This window comes from Melitaea cinxia, chromosome 14, assembly GCF_905220565.1.
Source record: "Melitaea cinxia chromosome 14, ilMelCinx1.1, whole genome shotgun sequence".
Taxonomy (NCBI): domain Eukaryota; kingdom Metazoa; phylum Arthropoda; class Insecta; order Lepidoptera; family Nymphalidae; genus Melitaea; species Melitaea cinxia.
The window spans coordinates 12,251,901-12,270,259 of record NC_059407.1 but is presented as its reverse complement, the minus strand read 5'-3'; the positions used below and the strand labels follow the sequence as shown (position 1 = coordinate 12,270,259).

The following is an 18,359-nucleotide window of genomic DNA, read 5'->3' as shown; positions in this document are numbered from 1 at the left end:
GTCGGCTTTTGTTCTAAGGTGGTAGTGCAACTGTGTTATCTCTTAGTCGTCTCTTACGACACCCACGGGAAGAGAGAGGGTGGCTATATTCTTTAATGCCGTAGCTACATAGCAATCAAACACACCGCGACATCGCGATAGTTGCTTATAATTTCATAATATACTGTAAAAGTATTATAAAGTTTATAGAATATACATACATACATACATACATACCTCACTGTTTAGTGAGATTAAATAAGAATTGCAGATATTTTGATCATTACATGAAAGTAAAAGCATAGTTAGTTTTGCATAAAACCTTCTAGTTACAAAACAAAACTACGAAAGCATATACACATTGCACAAGTATCGCAGTAATGACGATGTTGCTGACTAGGAAATGACGGTAATAATGAATAATGTCGCCAGACGTGCATGCAATACCTACACATAATGTATGGAATAGTAAAAACTAAAATACGGGGATAATGCAGTAAGGATAAATTATACTGGTCTATAATTTTATTTATGTAATAAATATTGTACGTACATACGAGTATATATTATATATTATAAGAAAAATACTTTTCCGTTTCCGTTCTAAGTTAGAAACGCACAAGTGGATCTTCCGGTGTTGCTGGTGATTCTATACAGCGGCGATCAAGTAACATGTTTTCTGTTTATTTTATATTTTAGAAATAAAATTTACAAAATTGTTACATAAAGACATTGTTATAAAAACAATTATGAAAAGTTTTATTATCGCTGATTTAGTATTGTTAGATTTTCATTTTACTACCTTAATAAATTGTATATCTAAAATAAATTAAAATCTTAAAACCTTAACAAATTATATATTACGTTATTTATTAAGGTTTGAATTTACATACATATATATTTCCTTGAGGGTCTCCCTACGTTCACCACGCCTTGGAGTGCATGGAAAGCCGTTGTTCCGATTATTATTATTATTATCATTATCCACTGATATTAACAACTGAAATAACTTGATATGACAGTGTCATAGATTTAGAGTTCCATTATTTGTTCTAAATAGGAAAAAAGGCAAAGGCGAAACTATGCTGTAATATATTGAATGATTCGTTGGTTAAAATATTTGTAATTCAATTTAATTAGGTACCCAAAATTTTATGAACAAAAAAAATATCTTTTGACTCAGGAACAAAAATTAATTTGCAAAAATAAAATAATAAACGAATTTTTTTTTTTTAATCTTTTCATAAATAAAATAAACGACATAAATCGAAGACGGTCTCTACTTAGCCGATTCTAGTAATAAGTTTTAATTACTTAAAACGCTATATTAAAAGTCAACTTAGATAAAGCATTCGCATCAATCCAATAACCATAAAACGATAATAAACAAGGCGTGTTCCTCACCGGATGCGAGTAGTTGTCACGCTGAGACGGCCCTGTCACGTATCGCCAAACTCATAAACACGCTTGACATTTTAAAACTGATCTCGTTCGGTAACAGATTATCAAAGAAAACGGAAGTTGTTCCCTTCTAGTTTAAAAATAAAGATATATGGAGCGCGGCATTGTTGTTTCGGATAATTAATGGTTTTTTATATGACGGCCTAGCTTCTTGTTTAAGAGTGATGTAAAGAACGGTAATATAATGCGACAAGAGATTGGTGGATAGAGGTACGTGATACTTTAGTATGGCGTTAGCGTTTAATAATAGATTTTTAACCATTTCGTAATTTAGAGAACATATGATCCGCTTTAGTCGTTATTGTTAAATACAACGATGACAGTACTTATAAAGAAATATTTTGTTTATAATGACAATATCTATCTACATACGTGCTTAAGATTAAGCTCTAATCTTTTTCCTAGACGGGGAAAGAGACCTATGCCCAGCAGTGGGAAATTACAGGCTGAAGCATGTAGATACGTATTTTTGAGATAATTATCCTAAACATAGGTAATCTAAACTAACCATATAGGATAACATATCTATTTTATTATAATGACATTTCTACTTCTAAGCTTATGATATTGTTCAAGAAGCTGTAGGTTTTCAATATAGTGAGCAAAATTTATGTAAGATTGATAGTCGCACAAGGTTTTTCGCCGCGTTATTTTTGGTCCCAAGGGAATATCGGAATAATAAGGAGCCTATGTGATATTCGTAGATATATCTAAGTAGCTAGTTTTGATTACAATTAATCTAATGTTTCTTGCAAAAGAGAGTAACAAATATCCATCTAATCATAGAGTAGTTTTAGTGGAGAGACAAACATTTGGATTTATAGTTTTAATAAAAGTATTTTAACGGAAATAAAGATATTATTTATTTATACTTTATTGTACACCACAACGACATTTTAAACAATAAACACATTTAAAAAAATATTTACAGACTGTGAAATACAATGGGCGGACTTATGGCTATTTAGCCATTTCTTCCAGACAACCCAATTTATTATTTAATTATTGATCGTAAAATCGGTTGTTATGGTTTATAGCTGTTGGTTTATGGGCTGGCGGTTGCGGATTCAATTCTTGCACCTGACAAACATATGTATTGGCCATACAGATATTTGCCGTGATCTGGATGTTTGTGCAGTCCATGTGGGTCTGTCCCGGTTGTTATCATGTATACCTGATAGCGATCGTTACTCGTAGTAGGGAATATATTCGTCAACCCTCATTAGAGCAGCGTGGTGGATTAAGCCCTGATCCTTCTCGATACATCGAGAAAGAGACCTATGCCCTGCAGTGAGACGTTACAGGCTCAAGCGATCTTAAATTATTTTTGACGTGTAATATAATATCTGAATTAGTTACAGAAAGTTAGCTTTACCAGATGTATCACAAACACTGTGCAAAAAATCTCGCAGTACATTGCTTTGAAGACCTTTTACTCGGGAACGTAATATTCCGTTACGACTTCTTTGAAAGGTAAAACTTGTCAGCGCGTTCCGTTTGCACAGAGTGCTACAAAGTTTACTGATAGTGTGATGTTTACGTTAGAAAATCTCAAGTTATATTTCATATAAATATTTTTGGAAATAATTATTGATTTAAATATTACAAACTTAATTTATTCTATAAAAAATATTAAAAAGATTAACGAATACACACGCTATATTTATGTCATAATTAAAATTAATGAGACTTTTGAAGGATAAATTACGTATCTTTGTCACACCGACGTTGATAATTAATATCCTTTGTGGAAGATTCCAAAAGGGAATAAAATCATATTTAAAGATACCTATTATGGAAAATATTGATTGATTGTTGATTTTTGTTTTTGTAAGAGAAAAGTTATAATAATAATAATATTCTTCATTGCACGCCGTTAAAAGATACAAACAAAAGTATTACAATTAGAGGAATATGTACAATAAAGACAAGTGCTTAATAAGGAGCATTATGTATAATTTTATTGCATTTAGTCCCTTTTTGATGAAGACGTAATTTTGTATCAAACATATTATTTACTAAAGTATTTCGTAGATGAGATCGTAGATGGATGGAAGGATGGATCGTAGATGGATGGAAGGATGGATCGTAGATGGGGATAATTTTTACAAAAAATGTGGCCAAGGCAAAACAATATGTCGAGTACTATCAAAAATTTATCGGATCTCATGTAGAATCAAGCTTCTTCACGCGCCCTTTCCTAGAAACTCTTTCAAAAACTATACTTTCGTTAAAGTTTGTAGCTTGCCATTTTTGTTACTATGGTTTAACAGAAAAGTACTGAACAGTAAAAAAAATTACCTTCACTCTATGTGACGGTATCAAATTCTAAACAAAAAAAAGTCACTAACTAGGTACAACATCTGACACTTGATAGAAGTGGGTTAAAAATCGTTTGCGTGTTTTTCAATTCTATAAAACAGTGTGGTTAAGAGTTAATTAATTACGTTGCGTGTGTACCAATGAGATTAAATTGCAATTGTGATAAAGGTTAAATTGATTCGAATATTTGTTTTCTAAGCCCAATTATTGAGTTTTAATTCATTGTAGCTGTTTGTGACTTAATTTAAAAAATAAGATACAATAACGGTTAAATGGAAAAAAAGTAAACGTAACAATGAAAACTAGAATTTATCTATAGGAAGATTGGTAAATACTTATCTGTGATGAAAAATAAAATGTATATGTGTTTGTGTGTAATTATTATGTATAAATAATGGATGTGAGTGCGTATGTGCTTGATTCCCACTAAAAAAACAACGGGACAATGTTATTGTTGTTTTTGTTCCCGAATCCAATTAAAATGTAGCTGCATATAAAAACAAATGCTAAACCGAAAAAAAAAAAAAAAAACGATATAGGTACGGACGCGGATAGCAGACACAACCCTTGACTTAGAATTTTTTAAAGTTATTTATGGCTTTCAAAGGGCAGTTATATAAAAAAATATAGAAAAAATATATGATTATGTATTCGTTTTCATTTATTATGTTTACTATTTTTATTTCATTGCGTGAAATACAAAAAAAAAAGGAAGACGGACCTGATATTGCAACAGAATACCAAAAAATAGCAGAATATCGATCTGTCTAAGGGAAACGTTGATTACTAATAAACTATTAAGTGTCCCAGTATATGTGTAGCTTGTTATGTAGACTCGAAGTCATGTTTAATTTTATTTATCCATTCTCTAAATTCTAATTCTAAGCTGTGTGGCTATGGCAATTAAGAATATAGCCACCGCCGCTCTTCCTGTGGGTGTCGTATGAGGCAACTAACGGATAACACAGATTCACTACCACCTTTGAACTTAAAAAGCCGATCGATTGTGAGATAACTATTGAACTGCTGGCTTTGAAATACAGAGGCCGAAGACGGGTAGCAGCGTCTTCGGTGCGACAAAGCCAGCCCTGCGGTCACCAACCCTTCTGCCCAGCGTGGTGACTATGGGGAAACACACATGAGTTCACGTCATTTTTTGGCGCGAACTCGTGGAGGCCTATGTTCCAACAGTGGACTGAGATAGGCTGAACTGACTAATTTTCTAAACTTAGTGTGATGCTCGACCAAGACACAGTCAGTCGGACAAAGAAAAATAAACAAAAATTGCTTTAGTATTCATTGAGGAGATTCCTTCAAAAACTTTGTTTAATATCTTTCGTACACAAAATTGGTAGTGTTAAAGTTTTTTATAAGTAAAGACAAATATATAAGTGCGTATGGATTTTTTAAATGTACATAATATACACGTATTTTCAATCAACAACGACGGTTTATGCTCCTCCGTACGCACTGCTACCTACGAATTCAGCAAAATAATATTTGTAAGTATAGTACGACAGCGTAGGGAAGGATTTGACTCATGCGATATACTCAGTTTCACAAGTCAGACGGAATTCCCAAACTTATTACTTTGTTATATTTTTAACTTCCACGAGTATTTTTTAATAGAATCTAATACTATAAGATAGAGTATAACAAGTTGATTTCGGCTTATACGAATACGATAAACTTTTACAGCGAATTAGTCGTAAAATAGCTACCATTAGTTATTGTTTCAATTAGAAAGCGTATAAACGAAGTCATGACTTCCATTAAGTCAAACGCTTTGATGATGCAAGTGTTTATGTGTCGCTTTTTCACTTAACCCGTCTGCTGGTTTGTTACTCGGACTTGACTCTGCTATTTTAAGAGGTTTGTTAAAAAAATTAAGTGTCACTGGTATTCCGTTGGATAACTAATATGACACCATTACGGAAATATTTATATAGCCTAAAGTGGACAGTCATAATTGAGAAAAAAATCCCTCAAAATGATGTAGAAAATACTTTTTATAAAGCACAATTTAAATGATAGTACTTTTAAAAAACATGATCATAGAACGTTGCTTAAAATATATTTTCGGATACAGGATTTCTAGTTTTATACAATGTTATGACTGTACAAAAATAGCCAGGCAAACATATCTTCCATTTCCTATTGTATTTAAGCTATTTGGACAAATGGAACCACTAAGAAGACGTTCATCAAAACGTCTTTAAACTATTCACTTAATTAAACTGGTATTTTACTAAGGAACTCAAGCAACATCAACTCAACTGTAATTCACGGTTTATTTTAGTAAACGCAAGCTTAACTAAAAAAACAAACCCATTCTGGTCTGTCAAATAAATTCCGGACGTTCTAGGCAGAATGGCAGTCGTTAAAAAATAAATAATACGATCAAACTTTATAAATAACTAGATTTGTAGAACATCGAACTGTTTTATTATAGGTAAACGACTTAGGGCCATTTATATCTTCAGATATTTTATTAATATTCGCTATAAAATACCAAATATTCCATTATTGATAGGATGGTATTGTATCGGGTAATATTTGAGACGATTAATTAAATAAATTACAATTTCAGTAACTATAATTAGTTTTGTCGGACTCGTATCGTCTGTGTAAACAGTCAATATTTCGGTAGCCTGAAATAATCGAGTCTTCGCGTAGAGCGCAACATGCGCGTACGCGTCTCGCGTTCAGACGTCTGAAATATTCAAAATATATCTCAGACGCGAAACAGTACACACGCGTCTTTTGTTTTAGCTTAGATATTAAAATAATGTAAATTTATATTTTAATTGAATAATAAATGAATTATTGTACTTAATGTGTACAAAGTTTTTTTCGCGATTGATGTTGTGTTCGAGTGATTTTTATTGCATTGTTATAGACAAAACATAGTTTCGTAGATTTGATATAGAATCAAAAATAATGATTCAGTGTTCGGAATCTTAATAAATACTAGTATAAACTATATTTGTGCGGTTTCCGTGCCAAAAGCCATGTGTGGGTGTGAATGTATCTGTGAATGTTCTTTAAATAAGTGTTTATGATTTAAACATGGTGGCTATTCTTGATGTCGGTACTAATAATAACTACTTTGCATCATTTTTACCTGTAAGTTATAAATTTCAGATAAACGCGTTAAGCTTCCTAAACTGTGTAAAATATAATAATTTCTTAGAAATCTAAATAAATTTAATTAGAGAGATTTAATTGTAGTTTCCCATCTGCTTATTATTATTTGTTGGTAATTATTTATTGACAACATCGACAAATTAGTTACTAAATCATGTCCGTAAAAAATGTTATGCTGTTTTATAGCGTAAACCTTCTACGGTTAACTTAAAAGTATTTGAAGGCTAGAAGTACAATATTAATAAAGTAAAATTGAAAAATAAATTTTTGGAATAGGAATTTTTAATAGGTACGTACAGATTCTTGGAAAATGAATGTTTCAATTGTCCAGAAAAAATTTTAACAAATGGAACGAGTAATTAAATACGCAATTTTAAAGAGTTTAACAATTATTATCATTAGCTTATTCCGATTCAATTATAACATCAATTACATACAAACTAAAATTATGTACCTACCTAAGTGCACACAAAATACTTATTATCTAAATATGCGTTCGTGCAAAATATGTTAATTATTATATTATCTAATTGTACGACTTTGAACCTTCGACTTTTTGAGCTTATGATAAACTGCACGCTTAATTACTTCCTTCATTTGACAATCAATATAATAAAAACACAATTCATATTATTGAAGTGTTGCCCAATTGAAGTCCTTGATCGTACATTCTTGTAGACAAGTGATAATTATGTATTTTTAATTAATTTATACGTATTAATAAATACGTGAAGCAAAAACTTTCTTCACATTTTTACGAAAATTGCGCGGACAGAGGAGCATGTAATTTCGCACACTTATAGTTTATATAGAGATGAGCAATCTGCATTTGATTTGATTGATTTTTTAAAAATTATGTATAAAAAACATTTTTAAATCAATAAAAAAACATTAAACAGACTACAATGTATTTGACACACACCACCCACATAATTATATACTCTTTTGTTTAATGCTCAAACTTTTTTTTAATATTCTTATTAGGGAGTTTTATACATGACAGTCACATACTATACTTATCCTATACTAAAACTAACAATTTTAACATTTTTAAATAAACTAAATTGTAATACTAAATTATTACTAGATATGTTTAAACTTATGATTTAAATTAATTATGGTCAAATTACGACCAGTGGGCGACCACTAAGTACGGAATTTATAGGGAATCTATGAAATTTGTTTATCGTTTTGATTAAAAGCATTTTCCAATTGGTACATAATATAAACAATAAATAAGCTACGTGAAGTAAGATGTAATAATAAAAAAATATTAATTAAATCTTTTTTTTCATTTCAGACTGTTAATTCACCGCCTGTTCCCCATCGAGATATCACTGGAGCATCTACTACATCTTATAGGCCATATAGTGAAGAATATGCTTCCGTCCAGCGTCACTTAGAACGACCAATTCAAACAGAAGTTGATGTCGAACGAACGAAAAAGGACAAAAAATGGTCCATTGGTAAACTCTTTCGAAGAAAAAAGAAAGAGGAAGAAAGTGGTTCATCGTCACAAAGCGACGAAGGTAGCAATCGTTCACCTTCAAAGAGGAAAAGCAAAAAGAAAAAACGCCCCCCAGCTGTCAATAACTTCGACCACATAGTAATTAGAGATGGCAGACGTGCTCAAAGTTTGGCTAATCCGACACGAGATGCGACTGACGATGGTGTTTTATCCGATCCGTCGGCAGGATTTATTAAATACAAATCCGATAAACATGAAATATATGGTGCTTCAAATGAACAAATTCAAATTCAAAATAATACTTCTCGAGCAGGAAAGGGTATTCTTGAGACACCTTCACGTAAAAAAAGAAAAAACAGATTGAAAGCTCGAGTAGAAGCTCTGCGAAATAGCATGAGAGGAGAGTCGAGCAGTGATGAAGAATCTTTAAAATCATCTTCGAATTCCTCTTCCATGATTAGGTTTCGAAGTGATGACTCATTAATGAGATCACGAGACAGTTCACTTAATAAAAGATCTCGAAGTGCTCGTAACGAGAGATACATAAAAAGGTTATCACGTGACGAAGAAAATCAGTTAAATAAAGAAGCAGAATTACTTCAGCAGGGCTACACAAAGGCAGAAGTTGAAATGCTAACTAGAACACCAACAAGTCAAAGTAGTGGTTACGGAACTTGTAAACGAGATCCAGCGTCAAAAATCGCAACAGAACATTTAATTGTAAATGATACTAACAGACGACCCTTAAAATCTGAGTCAATATCATCATTCCCTTCAACTCAAAGTTACCCATCATCCATTAATTTTAACGCAAAAGTCAATAATGAGCGCATTAATTATTCTATACAATATCCAAAGAACAATACTAATAGAGGATCACTATATCTTAACAGTAATAGAGAGAGCAGTGTCCCGAGCCAATACGAAACTACTGAAAATATAATGTGTGTTAAATTTCCTCTAGGAAACGTTTCTAATATTACAAAAGAAGAAAAAGCCCCACCAGTGCCGCCTCCTCGTGATATGCACCGAAAAGTAGTAACACCTCTGTCGATGTATTATGAAAATAATTCTATAGTAGCCGACCGAAGGTCTAATTATAATGTAAAACATGGGGTCCATAACAATGATTTTGAAAGAATAATGAGACGAAGTCAAGAAAGATTAGTTAGTCATGGACTTAATGGCTTACGCCGACCTATATCAAATTCTGAAGATCATATAGCTATTCAAAATAATGAAAGTATTCATAACTATATGGTTAAACACGAACAGCCTCGAAGACCAGCATCTGTTTCAGCAGAACCAAACCACTATGGATCCTATATAAATAGTCCACCCTGGAGAAAGCAGGTTAGTCAAGTTGGCATAGTAAAACCAGAACCTGTCCAATTAAATCAAGATTATTTATACTACGCGGATCAAAGCCCGAGATCGCGCAGGCCAATTAGTATTAAGACTAGTCAGAATAGTTATCAGAATCAATATTTAAGTGATTCGCACGTATCTAAAGATGTTAACGAAAAGGTTAGTCAACGTCCACGAAACGCTTCAGAATTTTGGAAAAAAATTGACGATGCAGAAAAACAAAGAAAACAACAAAATATGTTTGCAAACTCAAGAAGTAGCAGTGAATACACGAATTCTTCACAAATCAACAAACCTTTGACTGACCAAAAAAAGTTGACTTGGAATAGAATTAAAAATAATAGTGAAAGTACAGATAATTTAAATAAAAGTAAGTCTGTTGATATTATAGATGGTGCTAGAGTATGGAAAGCAACAACTGAATATAAAAGGTCCACTACTGTGGAGCCACAGAAAACTGTTTCTTCTCCTACAAAAACACATGTTCGACACAAGTCAGACACTTATGTCTCGAACACAAGCCAAATTCCTTCCGATGATGAGAAAAGTTCAGAGAGACGAAAATCTACAAATCTTGACGACGCATTGAATGAGTTGGAAGCCATATATAATAGTTTAGGTTTGGGAGATGAAGATTTATTAGACAGAGCTGAACGTCGTGAGTCAATGACGCCGAACTTTTACGATCATTTTAATGATTGGAATGGTAATGATAATGATGTTCAATTACGCAGTCAACCGTCGACGCCGCTAAGGCGGATATCAAGAAGGTCCACCTTACCTGATAAACTACAAGACGATATGGCATTTAGAAGAATGAATTCTTTTTCAAGCAAAGATAAACCAAATTATAAAGAAGCGCAGGCTCAAATAAGTTACATGTTAGCTTCACCTGTCTATGTTCCTTATGCATCAGATGACGATAGGCAATCAGTACGAAACGAACCTGATGTAGTTTTTGATGACGTTGTTTATAGGAACATAAAGCAAACGAACAATCGACTAAAAACTATTGATCCACAGCCACCATTTGGTATACCAGTAGGGCCTATCTCACCAGCTCCACAAAGTGATTATTTACATGCCACACCTGAAAATAAGGGAAGGTCTCGATTCGTGCCAAAGAGATCACCTGATATTGTGGCAGATGATTTAGCCTATAGAAGTTTGAGAAAAGATAGTAGGCATTCGTCCCTGTTTAATGGAGAAAATTATAATAGTTACGTTAACAACAATAGCTACGCTGAGTTTCCCTACGGTAAAGATTCTGCTGCCAGTCTTAAAAAGAAAAGAGCTGTACGATCCCTTTCAGCAAATATTTTTACTATGATTCAAAAAGAAATAGACGATGCTCTGAACATGAGTAAAATGCCATCGTTACAAAAGACACATAGTAATAGTGACGTCATGAAGAGACTTCGAGAGACTTTTGAGAAAAATGACAGCCAGAAGGAGCATTATCCCCGTAATAAGGTAAAACAACGGCACAATACTATCAACTTATTTGCCAATTGCACTCAAACACCTTCACATCATTATGCAAAAGATGATTCATTTATTTATAATGACGATGTATGTCTTGCTAAACCACCATCATGTGATAAATCAAAAAGCTCATCTCCATCTAATCGATCACCTCAAATATCAAAACGATCATCCAAAGACGAATTTCAACAGGTCCTTAGTATGCTAGCACAAGAGGCTATGGATACTAGTAATAAATTAGGGGTCGCTTTAGCTGAATTAGACAAAAATCGAAACAAAACTGAGGTATCAGACATTCAAAACAGAATATCGGACAGTAGAACAAATTTTTTGAATGGCTTAACCGATGAAAAATCTGAAAATCCTATACTTATTATGAACCAAAATACAGATGATTTACCACAATCATTTAATAAGGAAGAAAATACTACCGCGAAAAAAACTGAGGATAGTTTATTGTTAATTTCTGACCAATTGCATAAGGTTGAAGATCAGATAAAGTACAACTTCGATAAAGAATTACAGTCGAAAGGTGAATTTTCATTTTCTAATAATATTGAAGATTTAAACGAACCATTGAAAGAAACAAAAACACCTTCATTATCAGCTGAAAAAAATAAAGTTCCCGATGTTATACCACAAATTATGCAGAAAGAAAATATCACATGTGAAAACTCACATGATGAACAGGATAAAAAAACGACACCACGGTTTAATTCTCTTAACCCCTTTTTGAACACTGACAATAAAGTGAAAGAAATTAATGAAATAAAAGCTTTTAAAGAATTGAAAGACGGGATATCAGATTTAATAGCTGGAATAGCCGAGGTAAATGAAAAACTTTTTGTTTCTAAGTCTCCAAAAATAGAAGAAAAACTTGCCGAGTCTAATGAGTTAGCCTTAACAATAAACAACGACAAATCGAATGAAACAACGGTAAAAAGTAGTACTCACATAGATCCAATGAATAGAGTATCTACTACTCTATCTATATACGAAGATGATATAGAATCTAAAAAAGATACAGCCGATTCAACTGAGTACAATTCTTCAGAAGAACTGGCTACGATATTTAAACTCGAATATGATAAAGAAACTAAAAATGACAATGACAGTCACAATAACAATGACAAAAAAGAACGCAACAACTTAAACTCCCCGAATCTTGTAAAAACAGTTAGTCAACATTTGAGGAGATTTTCTGTAGACGAAAGTACTAGTCAAAGTAACAGTACACTGCCAACTACTGTAGTCCCATGGAGAGCTAAACGGCAAAACAATAATTCACAAAATGAAAAAAAAGGTACGTGGTCCCTTGTCATGCACGGTGTTTGGATTTCACTTTGATCATTTGCATCCCGCTCGATGTTATGTCTGATTCATTTCATATTATTGAATGGCTGTGTTGTGTTTTAATAATTTTTTTTACCTAACTTTATTATTAGAATGTAGATTTATTTTATTTTATAGTTTGTGTTGTCTCTGTTATTCCGGCAGGCGATAATACGAAGTCAAAGCGCAATTGGCACGACTCAGGCACGTTGATGCTAGCTTGTTCCTACACATTAATGTTCTCACAGCACCTGGCAGACCTGGATTGGTTGACGCTGCTCGGCTTGCTGTTGGCAATGATCACAATCATCGCTATGCTTATAATTTAACGTTACACAATAACGTATTAACCTTAAGTATGGCATATATTTTACAATATTAGACTCATTCATAGTATTTTACTTTTTATATTGTATAATTACCTATTGCTCAGGTTAGGCACACAAATATTTAAATAAAAAGTAAAAAAAAAAAGTTAAATAAAAGAAAAATGTAAAATTTGTTTCTAAATTTGCTAATTCTGACTTAAACGATGAAATGTTTTTAACTTTAATATATTATAGTACTTAATACGTTACTTGTGATTTTGTATTGTATCTTTTATGATTTTTTATATCTTGATGTGTGCCAAATATAATCACAGCCAACAAAGAATACAAGTACGTAAATTTTGCATGACAGATATTTTTGCATGGTTATTTTGTTTATAACATCGTTGTGTTTTAAGATTTTAATAATGTAAGGAAATGTTTACAAATACCGTGAAGAAATTGAAACAAAAGTAGAAAAAAACTTATATATCGTAAAGAAATTCCGATTTTATAATATTAGTTTAATTTTATATTTTAAATAATTAAATTGATTTATATAACATGCTTACATCACAAGGTTAATAAATTGTAAACAGTTTCATAATATGATTGTACTTTATTACTGTTTTTCGTTATTATTTTAGACCGTAAATTTTTATCTGTTCTACTCACTATTGATGTGCACAGTTTGAAAATTTAACGGCATATAGTTTACATAAAAATATTCATATTTTGGTATATTCAATAATAATAGTTTACTAGCTATATTAATAAGGAAGTAACTGTCAGTTTTACCAATCTACACAAATGAATCAATAAATGTTAATATTTCCTTCGATAAGAATATTTTTATAACTTTAAACGTTGGAAAAATGACATTATTTGATAAAATATTTTTAAATTTTCCATTGAGAAACATGGTGTGGCAGTAATAAGGAGTAATTCTTGGTGGAGAGTATTCAATTCGGATCGAAGTGAGATATTTACCACGACCGATACCAAGGTTTATTAAAATATTCTTTCACCTACATTTAATTATAAATTTGACAATAAATGAAGAGCTTTTAGATTTATGTAGCAAATTGTTTCTGCAATTGTTTTTGTAATTTTTATATTGACAGTTACCTACTTTTCGATAAAAAATAACTGCAACGTCTTTATCAACTTGCAATGACTCGTGCCAGCTTAAGGTACAATATTGACCGCAGGTTCTAAAAGGCTATGTAATTTACAAATTTTTAATATTCAATATGCTTCAAAATATGTTTATTTTACTGCAGGATAAATCACATTAAAGTCAAAATTGCATATACATATAATTTAAAACTTTTATTATGTATTTTTTAATTAGCTGCATGTAAGTGTTGTGTATCTGGCGTGAAAGTTTTAAAATATTGCAGTCTTGTAAATAAATATACGATTCTAATAAATCTGTCTCTTTCTAGGTGAAAATCGTTTGCCCCAATAAGTGCTCTGCCGACCACTTTTAAGATTTTACTCCGGTATTAATTTTAAGCTATTGTAATTAATTTGTGTATAGTTATTACCCACTATTGTATTAAATTCTTTTATTGTACGTCAAATTACTACTTACTTTTATGTAGAGGCTTCCAGTTACGATTTGATAGAGCGTTATTTATATGAAAAGTTACGATTCAAATAAAATGTTTCAGTTATAACGCAGTTTCATTTATTTCTTACTAGTGACCCGCCCCGACTTAGCACGGGTGCAATGCTGATACTAAATATACTACAGAATGTCTTTATTTATAGTGTGAAGCTAGCTTATGACATGGTTATTAACATAATAACAACAACATTCAAATATGCGTCGTTAGTTTACACGTTGTTACAGAATGCGTTGAAGAAATAAAGGTTCACTGCTTGTTCCCCGTAGGTGATAGCGTGATAATAGCCTATATGTTGACCCGACTTCTGAATAATATTCGTGCCAAATTTGAAGTAAATCCATGCAGTACTTTTTGAGTTTATCCCGGTCATACATACAGACAAACAGACAAAAATTCTAAAAACTATATTTTTGGTTTCGGTATCGATTGTAGATCACACCCCAAGTATGCTTTAAAAAAAATATTCAATGTACAGTTTTGACTTTCCTACCATTTATTATATGTATACATTATTAATCATTGATGAAGATTTAATGTGAGTTTGTTGTTTAAAGTCTTTCTGTTGGCTTACCATTTATAACACAAAGAACTTAAAATGGAGACTCATATTTTTATTCAGACTTGTTTAAATATTTTGGTTTTAAAACTTACCTTACCTTACAAATAAAAAAAATGTTCCTGAAAAACTCTAAATGATTTATACGAAATTTTAGAATTTGTGGTTGGTATAGAAGTGTATTTTAAATTATAGTAATTCTGGCTGATACTCAATTTTATGATAGCCGTTTATAGCCAGGGGATGCTAATTGCTACCGTCATATTGACGCTGACTATACCCACTGGACGCAATCATTTCTATATTTGTGACTATATATATTTTTTTTAAATACGAGATTAGTTATTGTTTTTTGGTGAAAATTATCGAAGGTTCCATCATCCTCAACTTAGATATTTATAGTATTAAAAATATTTGTTCTGGTCAGGCTTGATACAACCTGGGTATATATCCTATATCTCTGCACCGTGCTTCGGAAAGCGCGTAAAACGTCGATCGGATCGGTCAATTCCTATTGTTATCATAGACACATGACAGTGATCGTTAGGAGTGTATGCTACCTCAAATTGCTTATTTACCACTCGGCAGGATGTCCATATCTTCCAAACTACTGAATATTTAAGTTTGAAATTTATGTATAATAAAGTTCAGGACATAAACTATCTTTCATATGTTTCGAAAACACGATTCCATAAAATTTTCTCGATAGAAAAAATCACAAAGTTACCTCTATTTTTATATTAAAACCTTAATATCTCAGTAAATATAGAAGTTATGGACTTGAGATTAAGCATGGTAATTGAAATAAGTATGACGAACATTTTGTATGTTGCGTTTTTTAATAAATAACTATTGATAATGTTTGTGGGGAGAAAATAAATATAATTCGCGATTTGAACAACCAAGCGCTCTCAATTCTCATGTGTATTTAGTACGGATGAAATCTGAATTCGAGCTGAGGTAGGGTAGCCCCTTAGGTAGGAAATCACAGTAGGGAAATTATCCGCATACCCGCAATGGATCAACGTTGTGGATTAAGAGTTCAATACTCTTTTAAATATAATAATTGTGTTCGCTCGCAAACGAAAAATAACAACTACAAACAACAAACACAAGTAATAAATACAACGCAAGTAGACGAAATAATAGTCAAGTGCGTTATCAAAGATTACTCAAAAAATAGTCATGAGATCTCGATTCAAATATGAATATTTCAACAAAGTGAAAAATACTTTAACTCTATTTTTTATCACCTAAAGTTGCACTTGCTATTTTATTAATTATTAAAAAAGTAAACAAAGTATAAACTATTCAGGTATTTGATACCAAAAAGAAATACAAAAAGAAGAGAAAATACAAAACTAGATAATATATTATACCATTTCGAATTCTTCGAGTTGAGAGACATCTGTTGTCAGTTTATCTAACCGTTTTCTTATTCTTCGAGCGTACGTATTACGACTACTTAATATCAAAATATTTTGGCAGATGGCGCTATAAACTAATTTATACAATTTGTAATTAGAAGCAGATATATGATATTATTTACAAATTGTATATCTGTTATCACAGTAATAATACGTAATTAAACAATTATAATATTTGTACGTATGTAAAGTAAAATAAAATAGTATTAATTAAAAATGAAATAAACCAATGTTTAATGATAACTGGCAACATTTGCACTAAACTTGACATCTGTCTAACAATCTGCAATACCAATACAAGAAAAAACTGACTATGGTTGCCTCGCGTAACATGTTGTGATTTTTTTGCTTACAATATTATTACCTTTTGAATTAACGATAGATTTACCTTTGGCTGTTAATTATTAACTGTAAACTTCATATATTTGTACCAATTCGTGTTGAATAGACATTGTTATGTGAGATTACACGTGTATTTTACTGTAGAGTTCAGAACATCATACATTGTTCCTGTAACCTGCTGTGCTGTGGTTTTTAAAAGGTAACGGTTTTATATATTTACAATTTAAAAAGTATATCAATAGTTTATAAATGTGTTTTAATAATTTTTACTAGTACATTCTTCGGTCAGATTTAAATAGGATGTCGTTTTGACCAACGTTATCACTTTTTATTTTATTATATTTACTGAATCGTATGACTTCTCACGTTTATTTTAATACTTTGTGTGTTATTTTACTGTTAAATTACTCCCGCTCATGCAATAAGATATTAGAATTTTAAATGTGTTTTAAGTCATTATTTGACGTTATTGCAAAATTTAAGTACAGAAAACTAGTTGGTATGAAAAGTTCTGTTACGTTTATAACACTTTTTATACTTTATAGAATAAAAAGTTGTGTCATTGATTTTTAATTAAATAGGTATACAAAATAATTATTTTTAAGGTGAACAAAAAAAAATGCGTAATGTAAATGTGATCCAAGCATAACTGTTTGTTTCGTCCCTTTATATTATAAAAAAAATATATAGAAATTTATAAATAAATCAGAACTCAACAAAAGGTAGATTATATTTTAGGTTTATTTGAATTTCTTTAATATTAAATGGTTTTTCTTCTTCTTCTTATTTAGGGTTAATGGCTTTCAATAAAAATGGTTTCTTTAATAGTTATTAGATCTATAGAAAAGTTAGTTAAGTAAGTTAATTATTAGATATAAAACAATGTTACACATTCAATATTTATTTCAATATTTTCTATTTTTATAAAACGTAAATGAAATGCTTGATTGTTTATAAATAAATAGGTAATATTCGCTTCAGCCTGTAATATCCCACTACTGGGCATAGGCCTCTTTCCCCATGTAGGAGAAGATTAGAGCTTAATCCGCCATAGTAATCAAATAGGTTATTAGGTATTAAGTTATATGTATTTATAAATATAGCTTAAATAGTACTGTACAATTGAAAGCCAATTGTTAAAAAAAGTAATTGGAATGTAATAAAATGAAAGTTTTTACAATAATTTAAATAATCAATAATTTAAATAATCGTTAAAAAATGGTAATAGTTTAAAAATGGTACTGTTTTTGAAACAATATAAAACAATAACTTTGTGTAGGGAAGCTGTAAATCTGGACTCAACGGGCCAAGGAACCAGTGTTATTTTTAGTTCCCATTCATAAATTGTCTTCCGGGACTCTGAGGCCAAAGTTGTTACAATCAGGATAACATCCTACGTGTTTGTTATTGTTGTAATGGGTTGTTGAGTCATGGTGTTAAAATAGTTTTTACTAATGTAATAAAACTCTCTTGGTTGAGAAATAATGCACTGTTTCAGGTTTGCAAAAGAAAACATAGATATAATTTCCA

The 18,359-nt window shown here is 31.2% G+C and overlaps 1 protein-coding gene across 3 annotated transcripts in view; it reads left to right on the top strand.

The window, feature by feature from the left end:
• Window positions 1-14,549, top strand: part of LOC123659790 — a 130,181-nt gene extending 115,632 nt beyond the window's left edge. Inside the window, exons 1-4 of one of the 3 annotated variants that reach the window (XM_045594964.1) lie at window positions 6,389-6,888; window positions 8,210-12,533; window positions 12,728-13,221; window positions 14,319-14,549. In XM_045594964.1, the coding sequence (XP_045450920.1) occupies window positions 6,832-6,888; window positions 8,210-12,533; window positions 12,728-12,891 (4,545 nt within the window). In that variant the 5' untranslated portion in view covers window positions 6,389-6,831 and the 3' untranslated portion in view covers window positions 12,892-13,221; window positions 14,319-14,549. Of the gene's footprint in view, window positions 1-6,388; window positions 6,889-8,209; window positions 12,534-12,727; window positions 13,222-14,318 lie in introns of those variants that run through there. The other 2 variants (XM_045594962.1, XM_045594963.1) reach the window with 2 other exon arrangements.
• The last annotated feature ends 3,810 nt before the right edge of the window (window positions 14,550-18,359 follow it).